At 32.0% G+C, this 23513-nt stretch overlaps 1 protein-coding gene across 1 annotated transcript in view; it reads left to right on the top strand.

The window, feature by feature from the left end:
- LOC143233166 (KICSTOR complex protein SZT2-like) overlaps positions 1 to 23513 on the top strand; it is a 211072-nt gene that overhangs the window by 35776 nt on the left and 151783 nt on the right. The window contains exons 5-10 of the mRNA XM_076469126.1: positions 1009 to 1086; positions 2295 to 2387; positions 9653 to 9790; positions 13330 to 13480; positions 22375 to 22595; positions 23105 to 23238. Coding sequence (XP_076325241.1) covers positions 1009 to 1086; positions 2295 to 2387; positions 9653 to 9790; positions 13330 to 13480; positions 22375 to 22595; positions 23105 to 23238 — 815 coding nt within the window. The remainder of the gene's footprint in view (positions 1 to 1008; positions 1087 to 2294; positions 2388 to 9652; positions 9791 to 13329; positions 13481 to 22374; positions 22596 to 23104; positions 23239 to 23513) is intronic.

The following is a 23513-nucleotide window of genomic DNA, read 5'->3' on the forward strand; positions in this document are numbered from 1 at the left end:
CTTTGTTTTGTATGGAATGGTGATTGGTTGTTTCACTTGTACTGTTTCTTTTCAAGGCAGTCAACTGTACCTTTTCTTGCTATAGGAGGGAATGGATTTATCTTCCTCCTGTAACTTATTTCCTTCTATTTTGATTGGTTTTGTTAACTACCTCATTTTGTCTTCTGTTTTTTATATCTCTTTAGTTTGTTATCTCATGATTTCTCTTGCCTTGATATTCCCTATACAAGATCTTGCAGAATATGGATGACCCTCAATACATTTGTCAAATTATTTAAACTACATTGCAGGTTTGTCTTCCTCCAGTTGCCATGTTTTTATCTTCTGTAGGTAGGGTTTTTATTCATTTTTTCTTTGGCTTTAATTCAATGTCAACAGAGACAACTAATCTTACCACATGGCTAGTGTTACCTCATAGGGAATACTTCTTTCTCCCAAATTCTGAATAAAGGTGGAGATAAATCTGCCCCTGCTCAGTGCTTACTATGGAGATGGTGTTTTTGAAAGACTGTTTCAGAGCTATATCAATATATATTATTAACCACCCAGTGTGAGCTTGTCCTTAGATCTGTTTAGCATCTGCTGTGTATCTATTCACAGCAACCCAGTGCCTAATCTATCAGTGTGATATTTTCTGCAAATGATAGAAAATTACTGTTTGATCTATGTACTTTTCTAGTGTTTCTTTCCTAAGTGAATTCCTTCCCCTTTTTATTCTAGTGGAGTAATGGAAGATTCCTTCCTTCTCCAGTCCCAAGCTGCTGGAGAAGTCCATATGGACAGTTTCCCTTTATGTCAATGTAATCCCATTCTTCAGTGGTAAGTGGGGCTGGGATTTTTACAGGATGTAAAATCTGTATATTGGACACACTATTAGGCTTTTGCAAATTAATTTTCATGAACTTTGTTCACAGAAAAATTATCATTAGTGATGTGCTATTCTTACAACTTAAGACTCTTGAATTTATAATGCCAGTGCAATGTGTGATGGTTTATAATTTATTACAGGATATACAGCATGGAAGTATCTTGTTTGATGAGATCTATCAAGTACTTCGAAAATGTACAAAAGGAGCAGTAAAACCGGTTTGTACAAATTTTATAGTAGATGCTTAAGTTCATTATTGAAAAACTGTGGTTTTGTTTTTAGTTTTGGAAGATAAGCATAAACATTATAAAAATAATTTACTTTTAAAGTGGAAACTTGTTTCATATGTATCCTTTTAGTTTGAAAACATTTGTAACAGATTAGACAAACATTTTCAGCTTATTTTAGAGAGTATATTTAGAATTTATTTTGAAAATTAATTACTAGCTAAAGAAAAAGATGCATTTAAGCACAGCCAAGTTCATTGTTAAAGGGTATGGATAATCTAAAATTTAATTTTCAAATACCATTTTAAATGTCGAAGATTTAGTATTCATAAAAACCTTTGCTGTACTAGCTGTACATTTATATGTTATTTTATCATGTTTACCATGTAATGTTGAACATTTGTTATATATATATATATATATATAAAAAACAACAAAAAAAACAATCTAAAAATATAGCCATTATGACTTGATACATCTCATGTGTGTAAATAGTTTTATAAACTTGCCTGACATTAAATGATTTTTCACTACATTCCAAATACAGTTTAATGAAATTGCTTTTAAAAACACAATCAGATTTTTGAAAGCATTTTCTGTCTTTTACAAATGTACATTTAACAATCATTACATTTGTTATGTCAAATGAAATTTTTTTTTGTGTTGTTGAAATAACTCGTTTATAGGCTTATGAAAATAATTTTTCGTGCAGTTGGTAACAGATCGACTAGAGAACTTGTGAAACAAATTCTAAAGTTTATTCTAAATTTATTTTCGTTGACTGCAGTTGTTTGGGTAGTGAAATTAGTTTTGTGTATTCATAATTATTTATCAAAACTATCAAGACTAAACAACATGGTACCATAATGTTAACTTAGGTTTCCATATTTGTATTAAAGAAGTTCAGCAATAAAGCTGCCCTTACAAGAACTTTTGAGAAGTTTTAGTATTTTTATTTATTTGCTAATATATTTATTTACTGAAGTTTGTAATTTGTTATATATAGGTAACTAAAGGACTGCATGTAGTTCTCCTATTTCCATCTTCATGATATTTGGGGAATTGGATTTTGCAGGAAAATTGTTACCTTCATTTTTGTGTAAAACAAACCAAAAAGATTGTATTGTGTAATATTGTTGAAATTTTTCTCTATTTTCATTAAGTTCTGAATATTCTATTTTATTTCATAATTTCACTAGTTTGAGATTCCTGGTAGTGGATTCCTCTTCAGACCTAATATTTATGTTACTGTTATTGCCCATATACCATTCTACAGATCAGGAGTTAATCAAGTGAGTTTTTTAATTAAATCTGTTTTCCTCTTATTTTTACTTTATTAATTTTTTATACCTTTTAAATGTTTTATTAAATGTAAGTAAAACTATTCAAGATTAGTCTTCAAATGTTTGGGTTCAAAGTGTAACTTATTTCATAGAACATGATTGCTGATAAAATGCATTATTTTTCTTGCTAATCATTCTGATTTATTCATTATTATAATGATTTCTTATTGAATGTAATGTAAAAATGTGAACTATTTAAAGTCAACTTTCAGAGGGTAGATAGTAATAGTGGCTTTTCAGAGTGCATTTAAGCTGTGGAATATGCTTGTTATATATGAACTAACTGGCTTAAGCTTTTCAACTTCACCTTAATGTTAAAGAATAACAATCAAATATTGCAGGCTACAATATATAGTTTGTTTTCTTCTTTTGTTTAGTTTCCAAAGGTAATATTATTTTATGTATATAAAAAGCATTATTCTTGTTCTTATAACATCTTTTACAATTGAAGCATGTATTTAAAAAACTACTTTTTCCTTGAAGTTTTACTTTGTAGCATCCTTAGTGATTTAATACTTCGGATCACTGTCTTAGGCTTAGAACATTCAAAACCAGATTATATGAAACCTCAAAAGTGCATTGTATTCTTGTACATTTCCTTAAATGTTCATGTGCTCTGCATTATAATCTTTCTTTAATGAAAAAGTACAGGGATTAAAAAGTAGAAATTATAATTACACACAAAAATATTTTACAAGAATGAGGTTGTAATGAATTAACTCCTGTAAACATTTTTACTGTTTTGTTTTTCACTTTTAATGTTGTTCCTCTATCCATTCAGATACTGACACACTGATGTTATTCTTACATGAGCTTAATCTTTAAATTGAGTATAATATGAAGTATCATTTCTAATACATAATGTTCTACGTATGACAAGCATGTATCGGACATGAGAGGTGACTTTGGATCACAGTACAGTTGTAATTTTATAGTGATTTTATAAACTCAACAATAATTAGAGTACTTCAAAAATAGATAGTCTGTAAGACATGGCATTTCAAATGATGGTTTTAACAACTATTTTCACTTTCATTAGTTTCAGAACATTTTTTAATAACAGAACAATTTGAGACATTGATTTCTGTATTTATTCAATGGAGGAAGTAATTAGTCGTGTATTTAGGTAGTAATTTGAGGGGGCTTTTCCCCAGGATCCAAGGTTTTGATAAAGACTCCTATTTAATAATTTTATTTTAGGTAAAATTACATGAGGTGCAGTGTCCACAAAAATTATTAGCCACTGGCCCCACACAGCCTTAAATCTGCTACTAGTTCAAATCATAACATTTGTAATTCATGTGATATATTTGTCATTCAAACCTGTTGATCCTTGCTAGATGTAAGAAAACCATTTTGGTGAAAAGGATTTATCAGATTTATACATGTTTTTGGGAAATGTCTTATTGAAAAACTGAGAAACTAATTTTGTACAGTTTCTGTAAAGAAGGTTTTTTTTTACTATTTTGATAGGAATAGGCAAAAATGTTTTAAATGAAATGTTAAGTGTGTATAATTGACAACATTTTGACCACTTTTTTGCTACTGAGAGTGAGAGAAAAGATCTGTTTTAAGAATGTCTATTTTTTTAGAACTTAAAGGCCTATACAGTTCCTATTTTTATTGTTTATTATGATTTTTTAAATTTTCAGTGGTTTAATAATCTATGGACACCTTGTATATTTTGCATAAAACATCTGGAATTGTGCTTCATACTTTATTCTATATGTAGATTTGTAATTATTTTTTCACATACTTGTGTATCTCTTACTGAAAGAGTTCACTAAACTGAATTATTGAACATGTGAAAATTTAAGATTACATTTATTATTATTATTATTATTATTATTTGCTATTGCTGTTTCTCAATGTATAACTTTGATAGGTAAAGTAGACATGGGAAGAAATTGCATGTTCAAATATGAAGGTTATGAAGCATTTATCACTGGTAGAGGACTTTTTTTTTGTATGATGTTAATGCATTAATATATATATATATATATATATTGTACTAGTTGTTTTGCTGTTTCTTTAGTTAATTGCCAGTTCATAAAAAAAACGTTTTTGTCATCATTTTGAAAGGATGGCATTTTGTACTGAAAGGACAGTTGTTGCAACTTGTTGAGTAGAATTAACAAATGTTTTATCACATACATATTAATTTATATCTGCTTAAAATTGTTACATTAAACAACAGAGCTTGCCGTTTAAGTTATCTTAGGAAGTATTGGTGGAGATTATTACTGAGGGCTAAATTATTGCTGCATAGCAGTTTTTTGTTTGTGAAATTTATATTGTTATCTTGTACGTGAAAGCTTTTTTTAAGTTTCTCCTAGGATTTAAATTACTTTAAATACTTCCATTCACTCGCATATGTGGTACATAAATTTGGTATTTAAGAATACTGTCTTTTGATTTTTATATTAATAGTAGAACATTTATGGAATTAATCTGCTATTGAGTACATGTGCAGTTTTCACCTGTTGAAAGAATGTTTGAAGTGGATTTTATTCAAGGCTGCAATGTTTCTTACTTTTGAAATGAAATAACCAGTTATGTAAATAACATTGATTAGAAGTGCACTTGTACACATCACTACCACCACTGTCATTTACTAAACTGTCTTTGGTGGAACTTTGGGGTTGTGTGAGAAAAGTTTGTTGTGTAATTGCAACCAAATGTTGAGCATAAAAGCTTATCAGCCATTAACTTGCACTTCTCTGTATCATTTCTGTCATTGGTTATTTCATTTATGGGTGGAGCCTACATGCTGACTAAAGTTTGTACTTGATTTTCACTGTGTTTCAGTGTAACAAATAGAAAATAAAGGGTTTCTTAAGGGTTCCATTAGTAGTTTTAGAGCCCAATGGTTGAAAAAGTTTAGGAATGTTGGTCTCTACCGTCTTATCCCCTATTTGAACTCTCAAAAAGAATGAAGTTTAATCTAAATCACTTGCTGTAAATTTGTCAGTGCTCAGACAAACTGTAATTTTTATAACCATCCATTTCACTTTTATACACCTTCAGTTACAATAGGTAGCTTAGATGCATTTGTAATATGCAATTAGAAAACCAGAAAAATTGTGATTTGTTAGAGGAAATTGTCTGTTTTTGCATGTTGTTAGTTTATATTTAGTGATTATTTAATAAATTAAATTTAGTGCATTGCTACCATAAGTATTAAAAAACAAACTTTTTTTTTGTATGTGGAAGACTTATGTTAATTAAAAGACTGCCAAAATTTGTGAAGATATATATACACGTTATATTGGAAGTTAAAAGCATTAAAATCTATAAAGATAAGTAGCTGTCCTATGAATGTCTTTTAAGGTAAAGAACCCAATACTAAACAAAACACTCCAAATGTGGCCTACATTATAACCTCTTTGGACTTGTATTTTGTCTTTCTGTAGATACAGCCTAAATTCCTATATGCTTTACCACTGGAAACAGCATATTACTCAAATGGTTTAATACCAATCATCTACTACACCAAGATCTTTCCTTCCATAACATTGTTAAGGTTATTCTCATAAACATTAGATTCATAATTCAAATTGTGATATCACACATGCATTACCTCACATTTATTGTAATTGAATGTATCTCCTATTTATTTATATAACTTGCCAAATAATCCAAATTATTTTTTAAAGCAGCACCATCTCCTCATAGCGAGCAACACCTATAACTTTATCACCAGCAGACTTAAATAATTTACTATTTATTCCTTATCTATCACTGATGCAAGTCAAATAAGAGCAAAGGTCCTAATACTGAACCCTGAAGTACCACACTTGTGATCTTAGTCCATTATGATTGAACTCCATTTGCAACAACCCTCTTCTTTCCTCCATTCAGCAGCTCTTCTCTCCAGTTTAACTTGTTCTCCATACATAGAGATGATTTTTTTTTTTACAAGCCTTTTATATTTCATCTTTTCATATACTTTCTGAAAATCTAGATACTCAAAATCTACCATCTTACTCTAATATACATAAGCAGTAACATTTTTCAAAGAATGTCAAAAGATATGTATGGCAAAATTTCTTTTAGTGAAACCATGTTGACTATCCAATTCTAAACTTTGTTAAATAACTTTGTACAGTACCTTTTTAATAGGCTTTTAAAATTTTTCCACCAGTGACATCACTGTAAGATTAATAGGTCTATAATTACTGGGACAGTTTTTATCACCTCTCTTGAAAAGAAGAATAAAATTAGCTAACTTTCAATCTTTTGGCAACCTACCACTATTCAAGAACTTAGGAAAAAAAAAGTAGCAAGCAGTTCACATATTCAGTCGGTAACATATTTATAAAACCCTTGGGTAAATATTATCTGGCCCAGGAGATTTATAATTCTTAACTTTTCAGTTTTTTATTTTCTTAAGTTCAGAATTAATATCTTGTTCAATTGTGTTTCTATTTTGCAAGTGTTCAGGATGAAGAATATTGCTTATATCTTCATTAGTAAAATTTGAAAAAAAGTTCAATGTAATAAGCATGAGATGTTAGTCTTGTATTATTTCTCACAGGACAAATTCTCACCCTATTTTGTGTTCACCCTTAATGTACTCAAAGAAATCCTCACTACTAAGTTTTACATTTTCCCATAAACCAAATATCTGTTAAACCTAATTTTCTGTTTGACCAATTCTTTTGATCCTCTCATCTTCCATCATAGCAGTCAGTTTAAACCTCCTATATTTATAATGCTTTTATTTTACCCTTTATACCATGTGTGAGTTAACCTAGTTTTTCATATTGCAGCCATTTTTTTCATAAGTAATGTGCTTATATTAAATTTAAGGGTTTAAAAGTTTTTCATATTCAGTATCTCTAATTCATTTGCCCAATTTACAGGTGACAAGTCTTGTTCCTTATCTTAGTATGCAGCAAAACATCAATTCTGATTGAGCAATGATCACTTGCACCAGATGTTTCCTAACCTCCACCTTGTCGGGCATTATTGCATTAGAAGTTAACAGTAAATCTAAAAGAACATTGTATTAAAATTTGTAACCAATTGGTGAAGAAAACCATCCTGAAAAGTTTCTAAAATTCTCTCTCTCATGATTTGATTTTTAATACTTATCAATATATATGCTTAAAGTTAAAATCTTCCATATTTATAACCTCATTAATAACCAAATTCTTTAGTTTTTAGTGGTTTCATTTGTTTAATCTGGTATTCTTTACAACTTTCAAGTAAGTCTTTCCCCTTTTGAATCTATCCCAAATAGATTCAACCTCTTTGCAGGAGAAAAAATAATTTGGGGGATTTCTTAAGCAGAAAGTGCTAATCAGTATTAAATTTGATTAACAATTAGCTTTGAAATTCTCAACTTGAATAGGATGCAACTCTCATTTCACGTATAGAGCTACTTTTTTCCATCTGGTTTAGTAATTTATCCTTGCTAAACAACCTATAAATATGTGTATCAGAAACACTTGTCATCAAAATTGTTTTTTTTAACCAAATTTTATTAATTCCTCTTACATCACACTTCTGTTTCAACCAGTGCAGTTAAGTCATCTATTTTATTACTTTTACTTCTGTTATTACAGTAATTACTGTTTTATATTTTTCTGGCTCTCACCACTGTCTCCCCTGATCATTCCTTCCTTTTTTCATTAGCACCTAAGTTGTATGTGCACAGTGAAAACTGCATCACAGCCAACACTTTACTGTATCACTCACTTTGATTCCTGTTTACTCCACAAACCATGTGCCATGCTAAAGTTTGGTGATAACACAGCTTCTATATTTTAAATTTCCATTCTTATATAGCCCTTTTTTGTTATGTCTCCCTCCCATAGTTTCTTATCTGCAGAAGCAAAGCTTGAGATCTGTTACTTAATGTTAGCTTTCTTAATACTGTTTTTATCTTACTGAAAGTGAATATTGACCAGTATATCCTTTGTATAGAAAAGCTTAAGTTCTTCTTTCAATTATCCTGCAATTTCTAACAGTTTACACTTTTTTTTAGCTCATTGTTTCTTACCTTACTTAGGGCAGTTTCTAATTTTTCTTTCAACATACAAACTCTCTATATTAATTGTGTATCTTCATTACCAGCTTCTTTAAATGTACATGCTGTTTTTGAGTTCGCAGATAAAACCCACCATCTTGCATCTGTCACACCATACAAACTGTGAGTGTTTAATGCTAAACATTTAGTCATTGCAGCCTGGGAATATATAATCAACACTAAATACAAGTAGCTTTTTGACAATAGTTTTAGCCTAAACTTAGAGTTAAATATTATTTCATCATTAACTTGTGTTGTCATTAATGTAATTAAGTTTATATTCCAAATAGGAAGTGACAAATACCAGTCTTTAGCTTACACTTAGGATTATACAGGTTGATTATCCTGATTTATAACTTGTCAGCAGTTTGTTCAATTGTCCAGAAGAATGCTATAATCTAAAACACAAGTATTCTTTGTCTCAAAGCTAAGCTCATATCTTTTATCTGTTACTCTTTACATTTCCCTTTACTTCAAGAAGTAAGTTTTGAGAGCAGTTCAGTTCCAGTAAAAGTGATAGTTTGGTCTAGCATGGCTAGGTGGTTAGGGTGCTTCACTCACAATCTGAGAGGTGTGGGTTTGAATTCCCACCCCACCAAACATATTTTCTTTTTAAGCCAAGGAGTGTTATAATATGATGGTCAGTCTCACTAGTAACTGATAAGAGTAGCTCCAAAATTGGTGATGGGTGGTGCTTTTCCTCTAGTCTTTCACTGCTAAACTATAGATGACTAGTACAGATGGCTCTTGTGTAAAATTCAAAACAAAAGTGATAGATGTGTGTTTACATGCCATGTTTAGGTTATTAATAAAGATTGTTCTTTATTTTTAATATCTATCTTGTTTTTACAAACTGAGTTGGTAAGCTCAATTATTTCATGATAAATATCTTATTGAATCTCCTATTACTCAGCAGACTTGTTATATTGCTTTTAGGATAACATACTACAAGCCTTTTGTGTGTGTGTGTGTGTGTTTTATACATGTATGAAAACAAATCTTTTTAAATGTGTTTTAATATTCATTAATCATTTCTTTAATGTTCTTGAAATATACATTTGGGATTTCAATGAAAGTTTTTTTCATTTTTCAAATTCTTGTTTGCATTCATATTAGTTTATAATTTTTTTAAGGAAAAAGATTAATTATCAAAAAATATTTCACACTGTATTTTCAACAGGTTCTTGTCCATGGTTGGCAAATGACAGAAGACAATGTTAACAGGTTTCTTGACTTGATCAACTGTAAGCTGTATGAAGTTCTAGCTTGTGTAGTGGAAGCCACATCAAAAACTAACGAGCAACAACAAATCTGTTTGGTAGATCAAATTATTTTCTTCTCATGTTCTTAATTTTTCATAACCAGTTCTCAGCAAAAAACCATAACTGGTAGTCTAAACATTATTTATTATGATTTTTTTCTGTTGAATTGTATGTCTTTATTGTTAATAAATCCAAAGTATGATTTGAGGAATTTCAAAGTTAAGAGTGTTCATCTCTGAAGTTGCCAAGCACAACATCAGTTAAAGAGCTGGTAGTTATTTGACTTTAACTACCTGAAACCATTTGCTTTTAGATTGAAACAAGTTTTTATTTTTTTCATAAAGACAAGCAGGGATTGATAGGTTAGTGTATAATCAAAAGCAAGCTGAAACAGTAGTAAATGTTGCACTAAATAGTGCAACATTTTTTTATTTTTGTTTTTGGTTATAACAAACTAATGTAATTAGTCAGAGGTTTGGTTTTGCAGTTTTTAACTCGTACCTTTATTTTGATTTTGTTGACTTAACTTTATTAGTATTAATTTTCTCAAAAACAAAAAAAGGGGTGCGGGACAAAATATTTTGGATTTCTTTAACAGAAGCTGCTAATTGGTATTAAATTTGATTAGCAATAAGCACATATCATTTGGTATCCATTTGTCATATTATGGCAACTAAATCCAGCACTAAAATTTTTTGTTCTTTGTAAAGATTTCCACTGATGAAAAAAAAATAAATTGGATGTTTACACAGGTCGAAACCCTAATATTTAATTGTACCATACATGACATTGTGCAAAACAAAATATTTCTTGGTATATAAGGTAAAACCTCAAAACTGTAAGAAATACCATTCATAAAATAATGCAACAATGAATTAACCAGAGTAGGAAATAATTTGAAGATATTACAACTGAACAACGTTGCCACAGATTGTTTTCAAATTACTCTATTTTATTTCTCTTTTGGTGAGACATCATCATCCTCTTTACAAAATGGCTTCTTTTATTTTTTTGAATAAAAAATATTCTTACTTTAAGCAGTAATTATCCTACTTGGCACAGGCATTCTTTACTGTTTGTGTGTCACAAGGTTTTTAATGAGTTACATTCAAAATTTAATTCAATAACGTTTTCTTTGTTAATGTTAAATAAATTAGTATGATATAAAGTTGTAGCTAATAAGTCCTATTTTAATAGTATACAAGTTTTACGTTCGTAATTTTAGATAATGATAAAAAAAACTAGTGCAAGGAATTACTTTTTTTGTCAGACATCTAGGTTCCTTAATTTATCTCTATAAGAAATATGAAATTTAAAGTAAGTAATTTTTTCAAATATTACCATTGCTCAGAAAAGCATAATTTTTATAGCTTTCAATTTTGTTTGGTTACAGAACCATTAAAAACAAAATTTGACCCCTCTTGCTACGCTCAACTGCCATGTCCTGTTTCAGGATTTGTCGACAGTTCTGCTTTGTTTAATATTATTTTTAACAAATAAAAATCCAAAGTTTTTATTTTTACTCTATCAAATGAATTATATTATTACATTGCTTGATTTACAGAAAATATTAATTTCTCTTTCAGTACAAGCTTTGTTATCACTAGAAACACTTCAGTTAGCTTGGATGAATTTGTGATGGCTTTTTTTTAATAGTTAGCCAGAAAAATTGTTTATTATCATTTCAAATAACCTAAAACTGAGTTAAATTGTAACTTAGAAGTTAATTAAATGTCTGTATCAAATTTATTTGCCATCAAGCTTTAAATACATAGTTTTCTTTCTTAACATAAATATATTTTCATATACAGACAAAAATACAGTTGTTACAAGTTATTACAAATAATGATTTATACACAAAAATTTTACACACTTCCAACCCCTTTGCTAGTACAGCAGTAAGTCTATGGATTTACAATACTAAGATCAGGAGTTTGATTTCCCTTATTACATTTTACAGGGCTGTAAATCTGAAACTATTAGAGATATTGAACTAATCTTTGGTAATTTTTCATTATGTGGATAGATGAGCACATGTGAATTTTTTCAAGGCATTCTGTTGGGGTTACCTGCAGCCCCCTGGATGATTTGACATGGAATGACCCAAGATAATGTGACCCTACATTTCTTAATAGTGGTTCCAAAGTTTACAGTTAGTCACTATTTCACATTTAAAAGAATAAAAGAGTTGATCAAAATATGAGATTTCTATATATATCGCTTTTGTTCATAAAGGAACTGCTATTTATACTGGAAAGACAATGAATAGCATAAGTGTATTAATATTCTAACGTGCCAATTTCTAAACTATTATTTATACAGAAAATGAATAAACTTGTTAGATACAACAAAATATTTTGCTAAATCATCTGGGCTTACTATTTATATGGAAACCAAATATTTAGTAATGGTATAACAGTATACAAATAACTAACATGCTGATTATTTACTATTTATTAATACAAAAATTGTTTCAAAGCAACAAAGAGTGGGGGTGGGCTCAGCAGATAACCCGATGTGGCTTTGCTATATGAAAACATGCACAAACATGTGCCTGCGCATGTCCAACAGTATTGCCAACAGTATTCAAAGATGTGCTAGTGATTTCATAAAATATGTATTATTCATTATTACAATCTATGATAAGCAAGACTTTTGCAACACATTTAACAGTATGTTACATGCATTTCTAAGTATATATTTGACAAAAACATTATTAAAATATATAATGGGAAATCTGTTTCACTTGGATTTTACTGCTCATTGAAGTGTATTGAGTTGTTAAATTATTTGAAATATAAGAAGAGTAAACAAAAGAAATGTAAAAATGTCACAGTAAATTAGATTTATGGATTTAATTTCATAATTGTTTAGGTTTCTTGTATCATTTATGTTTGTTACTAAAAGCATGTACGACTGAAAAGAATCATGTTTCAAAGTAACAAAACATACTGTCTCAGGCAATTAAGCCAATAATTATGATAGTGAAAAAACTGCAGTTTAACCACATGTTTCTCAGTTTGTTTCTGCAACAGTTTTGCACATTGAGTTCTAACAGGTAGTATCTTGTGTGATCAAAGTGCACAAGTGAGCCCAAATGCCAGGGCTGCTCGGCCACGAGAGAGACCCTTTATCACCTTAGCGGTAAGTGTCCAAAGCTTAACTCTGTGAGGACAAGACGTCACAATAAAATCTGTGACCATTTGGTAGCTGAAGCTTCATATAAAGGGTGGAAGGCTCTTAAAGAACCTAACATTGAGAAGGCAATGGTGAATGCTGGAGACCTGACCTAATCTTCTATTGTGATGCTTTAGATCATGATTTCAGGATATAATGAGTTGTGATTGCTTTGTTTATTCAAACACTTACATTTTGGTTTACTTAACAGTTTTTGGAATTCTGAAATTTATTGCTATTAGTCTATTAGTCAGTGAGAATGAATTTGGCACACCTTGTGTACTATAGTGTCATGGCTTGCAATACTTAATAGATGTTTATATGAATTCATAAACATATGTTGTATTTAGTACAGTCTGTGTTTAATATACTTAAATCTTTCAATCTGTTTATTACTTCTATTTTTTTATTTACTTAGGCAGAAAAAGATAATGCAAAAGATGCAGTTGTGGGGGATGCCCCAGATAGTTGTGAGCATCAAATGACAATAACTCCTGATATAAATACAGTAGACATGCTTCGTTATGGCATTTTAGCTTTACATTTACTTCCAGAGAACAGTGGTGCTGGTAAGTTAAGGGACTAACAATGCTGTTTTCATTTATAACTATTTTATAAAATTAATTGTGTTGGAAGCTATCTTTAATTAGTTTGTGCATCTAGAATCTCTGAAAAACTTTGTTTTAGTTAATGGGTTATGTACTTGCCATTGTGTTAAGTTTTTAGTCAAGTTCTTTAGAACTGTCTCTGAAAACAGTCCAAAATTAGTTGATTACTTTCTGTATAATATTAATTATTGTTCTTTCACTCTTGTTTAAACATTCTGTCCAATAATTTCTTTAATTCTAAGCTTTGTTTCAATCATGCTATTTATAGAACTTAAAATCTTCATTTATATTTGTCAGTTTAAATTAATGCAGTTATCCTTATCTTTTAACTTGGTTAAATTTCAATTCATCTTGGTGAAAGTCAAAGGCAGTGTATAATATTTAAATAAACACTTGTCAAATTTTGCACATTTTACTTAGTTATGGTTTTTATAAGATTTAAAAATATAAATTTTTAGAGTGGGTGTTGTCTAACCTTGAAATACAATTAAAATGTTAAGGGTGTACTTTAAAAAGTCTTTTTTTAAACTTTGAAATTATTTGTTTTTGAGTATTTAGAAAATCCCTGTTGTAAAATAATTTAATTTTTCAGTTATATTGCATTAATTATTAACTGTGATAGAAGAGTTTGTAGTATAAGAAAACCTTACTACCACTGAATGGTTTGTAAATTTGAATATATATTAAGAAGCAAATACATTAACTGTAAAATAAAACAAAGTAATTTTCAAACACTAATAAGTTAATTTTTCTACTTATAGTTAATTTTGCCATTTGTTTATTGTAAACTATATTATACAAGCAGATTTCAAAAACATAAACTCTATTAATATCCAATATTTGTAACTTTTATTAAAGCAAGTGATAACATTGTCATGTTGTGAAGTGAATTATGGAATATGATGTTTTAGATGTTTTTCATTGGTTTTGGGTAGAATAGCTTTTGCTGAATCAAATTTCAACAACTGTTGCATCGTGACTTCCTTAGACAAGTTGAAATATCGGCAACCTATATAATAGTGAACCAGTGACAAATTTCCTGCTTTTCTTTCTTTTTTTATGGGAGGAGATGACAAATTGTGGCAGTTTCATGAGTTTGCATATAGTAAAATAAATTTCAGGTCAAGTATCAGGAATGAAAAGGGCTAACTTTGACAACATTGTTAACATGCGTATTTCACAAGTGTAATAAAACATCAAACTTCTGAGACAAAACAATTTTGACTTTCTTGAAATGAAACCTATATTTTTCAAACTAGTTAATATGAGATCATATATTAATTTCTATTAAATAATCTTGGCTTTAAAAAGGTTAAGATAGGAGATTTTTATCAAGCTTAGCTATTTGCTATGTTATTTCAAAATTGTTAATGCTTTGTAATTGATACAAAAAAGACAACAGCATATATTATTGATAATCACTAATATGAATCTTCAGCTGCAGCATGAAGTTCTGCTTTATTTATAAGTTTGTGTATCGTCACATTGTTTATAGTTACTATCTGTAACATAATTCTACTTCTAGTACTACCTTTATGTTCATGCATATTAAATTGTTTGCAACACTGTCCTCATTACCAGCTTCACACACACTATCACTATTAAGGTAATTTTAATTATGCTTTGTATTCTCATTTTGACATTTGTCTACAACTCCACTTCCCCTCAGTGTGGATTCCTGTACATGGTGAGGGGACCTCCCAGGGAAGGTACTGTTCTTTCAGGTTACCTCCTTTGGAATCTAAACATCCACCCATGTGTTTGCCATGCGTGGCGACCTATGAAGGGAAGGAGAGGATCCTGGTGGTTGAGGGGTCCAAACCTAATACACTACTTTGGCCTTGAATTCCTGTAAACGGGGAGCCTTTTCGTGGCCCCCCTTGGGTCAATCTGCTGGTCCATTTGGGCTAGAATCAACCAAGTACCAGTGTTGGAAGTTCTCAGTGGGTGTTATGGACATTCTGTCTGATGCTGGTGTTTGGGTATAGTGCTCACAAAACCCTGGCGTTGCTGCAGTGTCCTTGCTTGACATTATAGTGCATCCCTTTGTAGGGTTCCATGGTGGGTGGGGTCAGTGGGCACCAAAATTTTCTTTTTTTTTTCCTATGGATCCTCCTAATAAAAATTTAAATAAAATAGTGAAAAAACAGTCAACAGTTAAACTTCCACATCTTGAAGAATCTGATCAGCAATTTTCAACATCTGTACCACCAGTTGTACGTCTTTTTCTCATCCTACATTCTTTCAGAAAAACCTTTAGGGCAAATGTCTCCCTTTTTTATTGAGAAGGGACTTGCTGGATCTCCAAAGTCAGTAAAGAAGCTTTGATCTGGAGACATATTGGTTGAAACATCCACATCCCAACACAATGAACTTCTCTTGAATTCAAAGGGAAGTGGGGATGTACCTATTGAGGTTACCCCTCATGCTACCTTGAATTCATTACGAGGAGTTATTGTTGAGAGAGATTTGAAGAATGTCCCCAAGTCACAGATTGTTGCTGGTTTCTCCACTCAAGGAGTTTCTGCAGTGAGGCGCATCTCCACTCACAAAGATGGAGTTACACTGAGGATAAATATCCTTGTTTTGACATTTACATTACCACGTGCACCTTCCGCCATCAAGACAGGCTATCTGAATTGCAGGGTATGGCCGTGCATTCCAAACCCTCTTCGATGTTTCCAATGTCAGAGGTTCGGCCACTCAAAGACGTCATGTCGTGGTTCAAGATGCAAAACAGTCATTTGTTTGCATCCTCTGTTACTGGAATCCCCTTCCAACAACAAAGACCTGCCCAATCTATCCATGGAGGTTGATAGACCTCCTCCGAATAAGGACAGTAAGGAAAAAAGACGTCGTAAATACAAGGGTTCTCCAGCCACTTCACCTACCTGTCACTAAAAATGGCCACCTTGATACAATGGAACTGTCAAGGTTTACATTCTAATCTGGATGACATCAAAACACTGATTGCTTTCTACTATCCTATATGTCTTTCCTTACAGGAAACATTTCTGAAACCTGCCGATACAGTCACCATTCGGCAGTTTTCTCTGTACAGAAATGACAGGCTGTGTGACAGATGAGTGCATGGAGGGGTGGCACTGTTGGTTGATCAGCATGTGCCCAACCTGTCTGTCACTCAACACACCCTTGGAGGCCGTAGCCATCCATGTTTCCTTGGGTCATACCATCACTGTTTGTTCTCTCTACCCGTCCCCTGGAGAGACATATGATCAATCAGACCTTGATGCTCTCGTTGAACAGTTGCCGTCTCCCTTTCCTGGGGGATTTTAATCGACATCATCCTCTCTGGGGAAGTGCTGATATAAGATAGGAGGGGTCGCTTTGAAGAGCTTATGCTCTCTGATCACAACCTTTCTCTTTTTAATACTGGTTCTTCCACTTATTTTCACACACCTAGTCAGTCATTTACTGCTATTGATCTCTCGGCTTGCTCCCCTTGATTATTCTCCCATTTTTCATGAAGGGTTTACAATAATCCACTAGGCAGTGATCATTTTCCCATACTTTTGAGAGAGACTGGCCATGGTCGATGCTGCCCTACCCGCATGCCCCAGTGGAAGCTGGATCAGGCAGACTGGTCCACTTTCACTGCTTTTGCAGAACTTGATCCTGTCATCATTTGTCAGCCATCAATAGACAACTGTGTGGCAGCAGTAACTGACTGTATTATACAAGCAGCTGCTCAATGTATCCCTAAAGCCTCAACACGTTTTCCACTATATCTTCGTCTGTGGTGGATTCCTGCCTGCCACATGGCACGGAAGGCTCAAAAACGGGCCTGGAATTCCTTCCATAGTTATCCTACACTTTCAAACTGTATTGCTTTCCAGCAGGACCATGCACATGGTAGGTGGATAAAACATCAAAGCCAAAATGAATCTTGGATTACGTTCACAACCAGCATATTTTCTACCACCAGTTCCAAGGTCATATGGGACAGGGTTCAAAAGGTCAGTGGGCACTACAATTCTGTCCCCCTCGCGATTTTACTCTCTGATGGCCAAGAGATAGCTGATGTCCAGAGCATCACTAATACTCTTGATAATGTTTTTAGTTTTTTAACAGCCATTAATCATTTTAATGTCATTTAAGTATTTTATATTTCTTCATTAAACCTTTTTTATGTGGTTCCCTTTTGAGAGTCACAATCTCTTTAGTTCGATTTGAAATTAGAAAATGGCTGTAATATTAAATAACTCGACACCAGGAATGGAAAGGCCAGCGTCAGGTGACTAACGCTGCTGTTTGAACTATCCATTTGAACTTCCTGTTAGTCGTCCTGGCGAGTTGTTATTACAGTTTTGCTGCATGTCTTTTAACACTTTTATAACTTTACTTTTTGGTACTGGCCATTATGACACAGAACCAGGACTGGAAAGGCCAACTTCAGGTGACTGACGGTGGTTCTTGTACTTACCTGTTAGTCTTCCTGGGGGGTTATGATAATTATCGTAATGCTATGGAAAGTCTTTTACAACTTTTTTTACTCTGGTTTCTCTCTTTACATTGTAGACTAGATGTGAACATTGCTTTTATTCTATTTATGTTTTTCAATGCTGTTTTCTTTAACCTTCATTTCCGGTTATGAATTTTACTACATTTACTTTTACCTTTTTACTGGACGTTTGGTGCAGATAGCCTAGCTGCTTTGTGCCATAAAACACTAAATCAATCAACCAACCAACCAACAGCTCCACTTTAACATAAGGACATACATGAAACCAGGACTGGATTATTTATTAGGCACAGTCCTAGGGTCTGAAAATATGACGGCATGCAAAAAGTATGGGTCCATAAAATTTTTTAATCAAGTTAATGTGAGAGGGCCAAAAAATAATAATCATAAAAAATGAAACTCATTCTACTGTAAAAACTTCATTACATTTTTAAGTTACATAATATTTTTGTATGTATGCATTATATTGTGTACTCACATTCACATAAGTATACAGCTGATATTTAACTACAGTGTATTAACACACATAAATGCATGTCAAACTAGAATTAATAATTTATATATCTATAATTTGTTTTGCCTTTTGTCTACCTTCTACAGCTGGTAGGGCCTATGAGTAGATGGTGCCTAGGCCCTATAATCATCTTCGTCCAGCACTGCACGAAACCCCATTAGACTTATAGCTGTATCTGTTATGAGAACAGTGGCTGTGTGTTTAAACGTTACATGCAACAATTGTGGTTAGGAAAGTAACTAAAATGTAATAGTTTGAAATTGAAGTCAGATTTGGTTAGTTAATGAAAAAAAATCTTTACAAGTTATGCATGTGTGCATCTGACGTATTATGTCATTCAGTATGGTAACATGAACTATATGTTTGCCGAGTACTTTAAATTTTATTGTGTTACTGCCCTTTGAAATGTGTCTAACTAATTATCCTGCCCCATAAATTGTAATTATAAACAAATATATACTGTTGCAAGTTTAAAGCTATTTAGCATAAACAAATGTGGTTTCATGTTACAATCTGTAGTCATTCTAGAAAAAAAAAAAAAGTGTAATTTAGACTTATTTCATCGTTTTGTATGGTTATTATGGGGTTGGTCAAATCAATGAGCCTGTTAAGAATTAAAGAATATATTAGATCAAATGTAAAGTCTTACTGAGAAAAATGAGATTCATTTAGTGGTTTTGAGGCTGTGCAAATGAAAAACAAGTTGTAAGATGAAGCAGTATTTTTTTTATTTTAATATGACAAACACTTTGCACTTGGAGTAGTCAATGTGCACCCTGACTCCATATGTGCATTAACAAAATTTTTTTAAGTTAGGCTAGGTAATGAAAAAAATATCTTTGCATGTTATGCTTGTATCTCAGAATGCCTGGTATGGGTATTTGCACTTTTATTATAAAACAGAGAACAACGTTTCAACCTTCCAAGGTCACCTGAAAATGACCTAGGAAGGTTGAAACATTATTTTCTGATTTATTAATAAGTATTAATATCCATACCAGTCGTTCTGAGATTTTTATTCTAGGTGGGTTTCTCATCATTAAAAAGTTATGAATGCATGAAGCTGTTGCGTTGTGTCATTCAGAATGGTAATTGTGTCTTGTTCTTCACAATTTATGTAGCAGGATAAATAGGTATACTTACATCTATTTTGACATGAGTCAAATGGCAATTAAACAATCAAATGTAAATTTTACAAGCTTTAAGCTACAGTACTGTGCAAAAATGTTAGGACAAGAGAATATTTTCTTTCCATTTTATGGGTCTAGTTTTTCCATATAATTACAGAATGTAAATTTCAACACATTAGTAATGTTTCACTAATCCTTGATAGCAAGCAAATGACCCAGGGTGTGATTTGTTATTACTTTTTAGAATTCCCATATGTTTGTACCTAAGGGGGGTGTCATACAGGTTGTGCTTGAATGAACATACTGATCAAACTTTGGGTCTGGAATGACTGTCATGGCACCCCATGCAGTGTCTTAACTATATAGAAAAAAGTTAGCATATGGTATCAGTATCTGTTAGAAGAAATCAACATAATAGTACTCCAGAAAATACCTTGATAAAAACAGTTTGACACTACATTTTAAGTTTTGTTGTTATGCCATGGCCCAAAAAGCATTGATTGTTGTCAGCACAATATAGTTTGTATAAAAGCTTTATGTGATGCTCACTACACTTTGTAAGAAATTGTTAGACTTGAAATGCTCTCCAAACCCTTTTCCCCTTGGTTTGGATTCCTGTACGTGATGAGGGGACCTCCAAGGGAAGGTTCTGTTCTTTCAGTTTACCTCCTCTGAGATCTAAACATCCACCTGCATGTTTGCTGTGTGTGTGACCCATAAAGGGGAGTAAATGATCCTGGTGATTTAGGGGTCCAACCCTAACACACCACTTTGGCCTTGAATTTCTGTAGATGGGCAGCCTTGGGATGGCCCCCCTTGGGTCGGTCGGCTGATCCACTTGGGCTACGGTCAACAAAGTACCATTGTTCTCAACAGGTGTTGTGGACATTGTATGTGATGCTGATGTTTGGGTATAGTGCTCACAAAACCCGAGCATTGCTGCAGTGAGATTGTTTGGCATTGTAGTGCATTCCATCATAGGTATCCATGGTGGGTAGGGTCAGTGGACACTGAAATATTCCTTTTTTTATTATTATTATTATTATTATGGATCCTCCAAATAGAAACGTAAATAAAATAATGAATAAACAGTCTGTAGGTAAACAATCACATCTCAAAGATTTTGAGCAGCAATATTAAACATCTGTAACACCTGTTGTACCTCATTTTCTTATCCTACATTCTCTTTAAGACAAACCTTCAGGGCAAATGTCTCCCTTTTTCATTCAGAAGAAACTAGAGGGCCTTGCTGGCTCTCCAAAATCAGTAAAGAAGCTTCGATCTGGTGATGTATTGGTGGAAACGTCCACATATCACAGTGAACTCCTCTTGAATTGAAAAGCAATTGGGGACATACTTTTTGAGGTTACATCTCATGCTACTTTGAATTCATTTCGATGAGTTATTGTTAAGGGGGATTTGAAAAACGTCCCAGAGTCAGAAATTCTCACTGGTTTCTCCACACAAGGAGTTTCTACAGTGAGGCATATCTCCACTTGCAAAGATGGAACTACGATGCTGACCATTGTCCTCGTTCTGACAGACCTGGGATACTTTTCATAGGTATCCCACACTCTTGCACCTCATCACTTTCCAACCTGCCCGTGCACATGCTCGGTGGGTAAGACGTCAAAGCCAGAAGGAATCTTGGATTAAGTTCACAAACAGCATAATTTCTACCACCAGTTCCAAAGTCATATGGGACAAGATCCAAAAGATCAATGGGCAATATAATTCTATCTTCCTCTCTGATGGTCAGGAAGTAGCTGATACCTGGAGCATTGTGGTGTATACCTGCCACAGTGTGGGCCCTACTTCTGCAGTCACCTCAAAAACCTAGGATACATTTTATAATTTCATGTTGTAACTTGTACCCTAGGGTCCTTTTTTTTTTTAAATATGTAGCATATTTTGTTTCCTGTTAATGTATTTTTTTACAACTTAAAAATTCATGGTGATGTGTGTGTGTGTGTGTCTCTGATATAGGGAAGAGTAAATGGTGATAACTAGTTAAATTACTATGTCTCTAAAAAAAAAAGTATTGGTAAAACTTGGAGTTGTTGAACTATCTTTTTTTTTCACTAAAAATGTCAGCTTTTTCATTATGTTATCATACTTAATCTGGGGCATTGTTCTGTTTGAGACATATACAATAGTTTATCAATAGTTACTATTTTTCATGGTGAAGAGATGGTAATAAGAAAATGTATATTTTCTTATACTTTAGTTTATGATCTTAACATTATCTTTTGTACAGTGGTCTAATATCTGGCATATTTCTATAACATTTGGAGTATTAGAAAAAATTGCCTTAAATTTTGCAGTATTTGTTATCATTGTATTATACAGTTTGCTGTGATGTTGAGTTTATAAATTATGCATAAATGTTGTTAATGCTGAAGATGAGGAGCAATGTATACTGGTTTATTTAAATAATCAGTGTTACATTTCTAGTATGAATATGATAACATTCACAATATTTTAAAGTATACTTTCAGAAATACATTTAAAAAAACTTAATGAATTTTTACAAAATGTTGTAACTCCTTATCATTAATAAATTCTATTACATAAAGTTACTATGGAATAAACATTTCTGGGAATTCATTTTATATCATGTTTTTTTAATGAACCTTCTCAAGCTCTGCTAGTTCTTCCATAACATGAATTATAGTTGATAAGTTATTAAATGAAATGAATGTTATAAATCATTTTTTGTATATTTCAGCTATTATAGTCATTACAGATGGAATGTTAAGCATGCCAAATGTTTCTCTCCTTGAATCTCTTCTCACACAATTGCGAAATAGTACCATTGCCTGTTCTTTTTTTCAACTTGGTAGCTGTTACCATCCTTTCTCTAACCTTGGATTTGTGCCATATACAGATCTAATGAACTTCATTGCTACAGCAACCTTTGGCACTTACCTCCCAACATGTCCAGATGTGGTAAAAAATTTTTTTTTATATATAAACATTTTTTTCAGCATTTTGAAAAATCTTTATAAGTCTAATTATCAGTAGTATATATTAGTGACATGATGCTCACTTGGTAAGTCCTATCAGTTAGGTTTATTTACATTCATACTTGTTAAAATATTGATAGTGCTTCTGATACTGCAGTGTAGATTGTAGATTTCATTTGACTATATGATAAAAGTTTCCTCTAAAAATATTTTGCTTATGAACACAATTAACTCATTGATAATGTGTTAATTAAGATATGTTTTTCTTATAAAAACTATAGTTTTAGTACATCTGTTTTTAAAAAAAAAAAAAAAAAGAATATTTTTCTGATTTGATTACGTTAGATTCAAAATTGAAGTTAAGGGATACATACAACTTCTGAAAATTAAAAAAGACTAATTACAAATTTAAAGTTATTGTATGCTGTGTGGAGCTGATGTATCTTTATAATGTACTGTAGTGCTGAAGAATTAGTTTTGTTCTGAAACTAGGAGAAATGTTCCAGGCCAGATCTAAATATTTACCACCAGGCCTTGTTTGCATGGAACTTTCAACAGACATATCCAGATGATAGACTTTTGCTACATGACATGCTAGATATAAATGTGGTGGAATGGGGTATAGAGTAAGTCTTAATCTTTGTTTTATGGCACTTCACCTTTTAGTTATTGGTATATTAAGCTAACCTTTAGTTTTAAAGTATGTAGGTAGTTTGCTTTAATCAGATGTTATTGATAGTACACTTAATGTTTTTCACATGTATGTATTTTGTATGTGTTGAAAGGTAATTGGATTTTATTTGATAACTTGTCTTCTAGTGGTTTTGTTTTCTTATCTGTTAAGTATGTGTTTCTGCAACATTAAGCAACTTAAACCATTTGATATAATTAAATTATATGT

The sequence above is a fragment of the Tachypleus tridentatus genome, chromosome 1 (assembly GCF_004210375.1).
Source record: "Tachypleus tridentatus isolate NWPU-2018 chromosome 1, ASM421037v1, whole genome shotgun sequence".
NCBI classification, from domain to species: domain Eukaryota; kingdom Metazoa; phylum Arthropoda; class Merostomata; order Xiphosura; family Limulidae; genus Tachypleus; species Tachypleus tridentatus.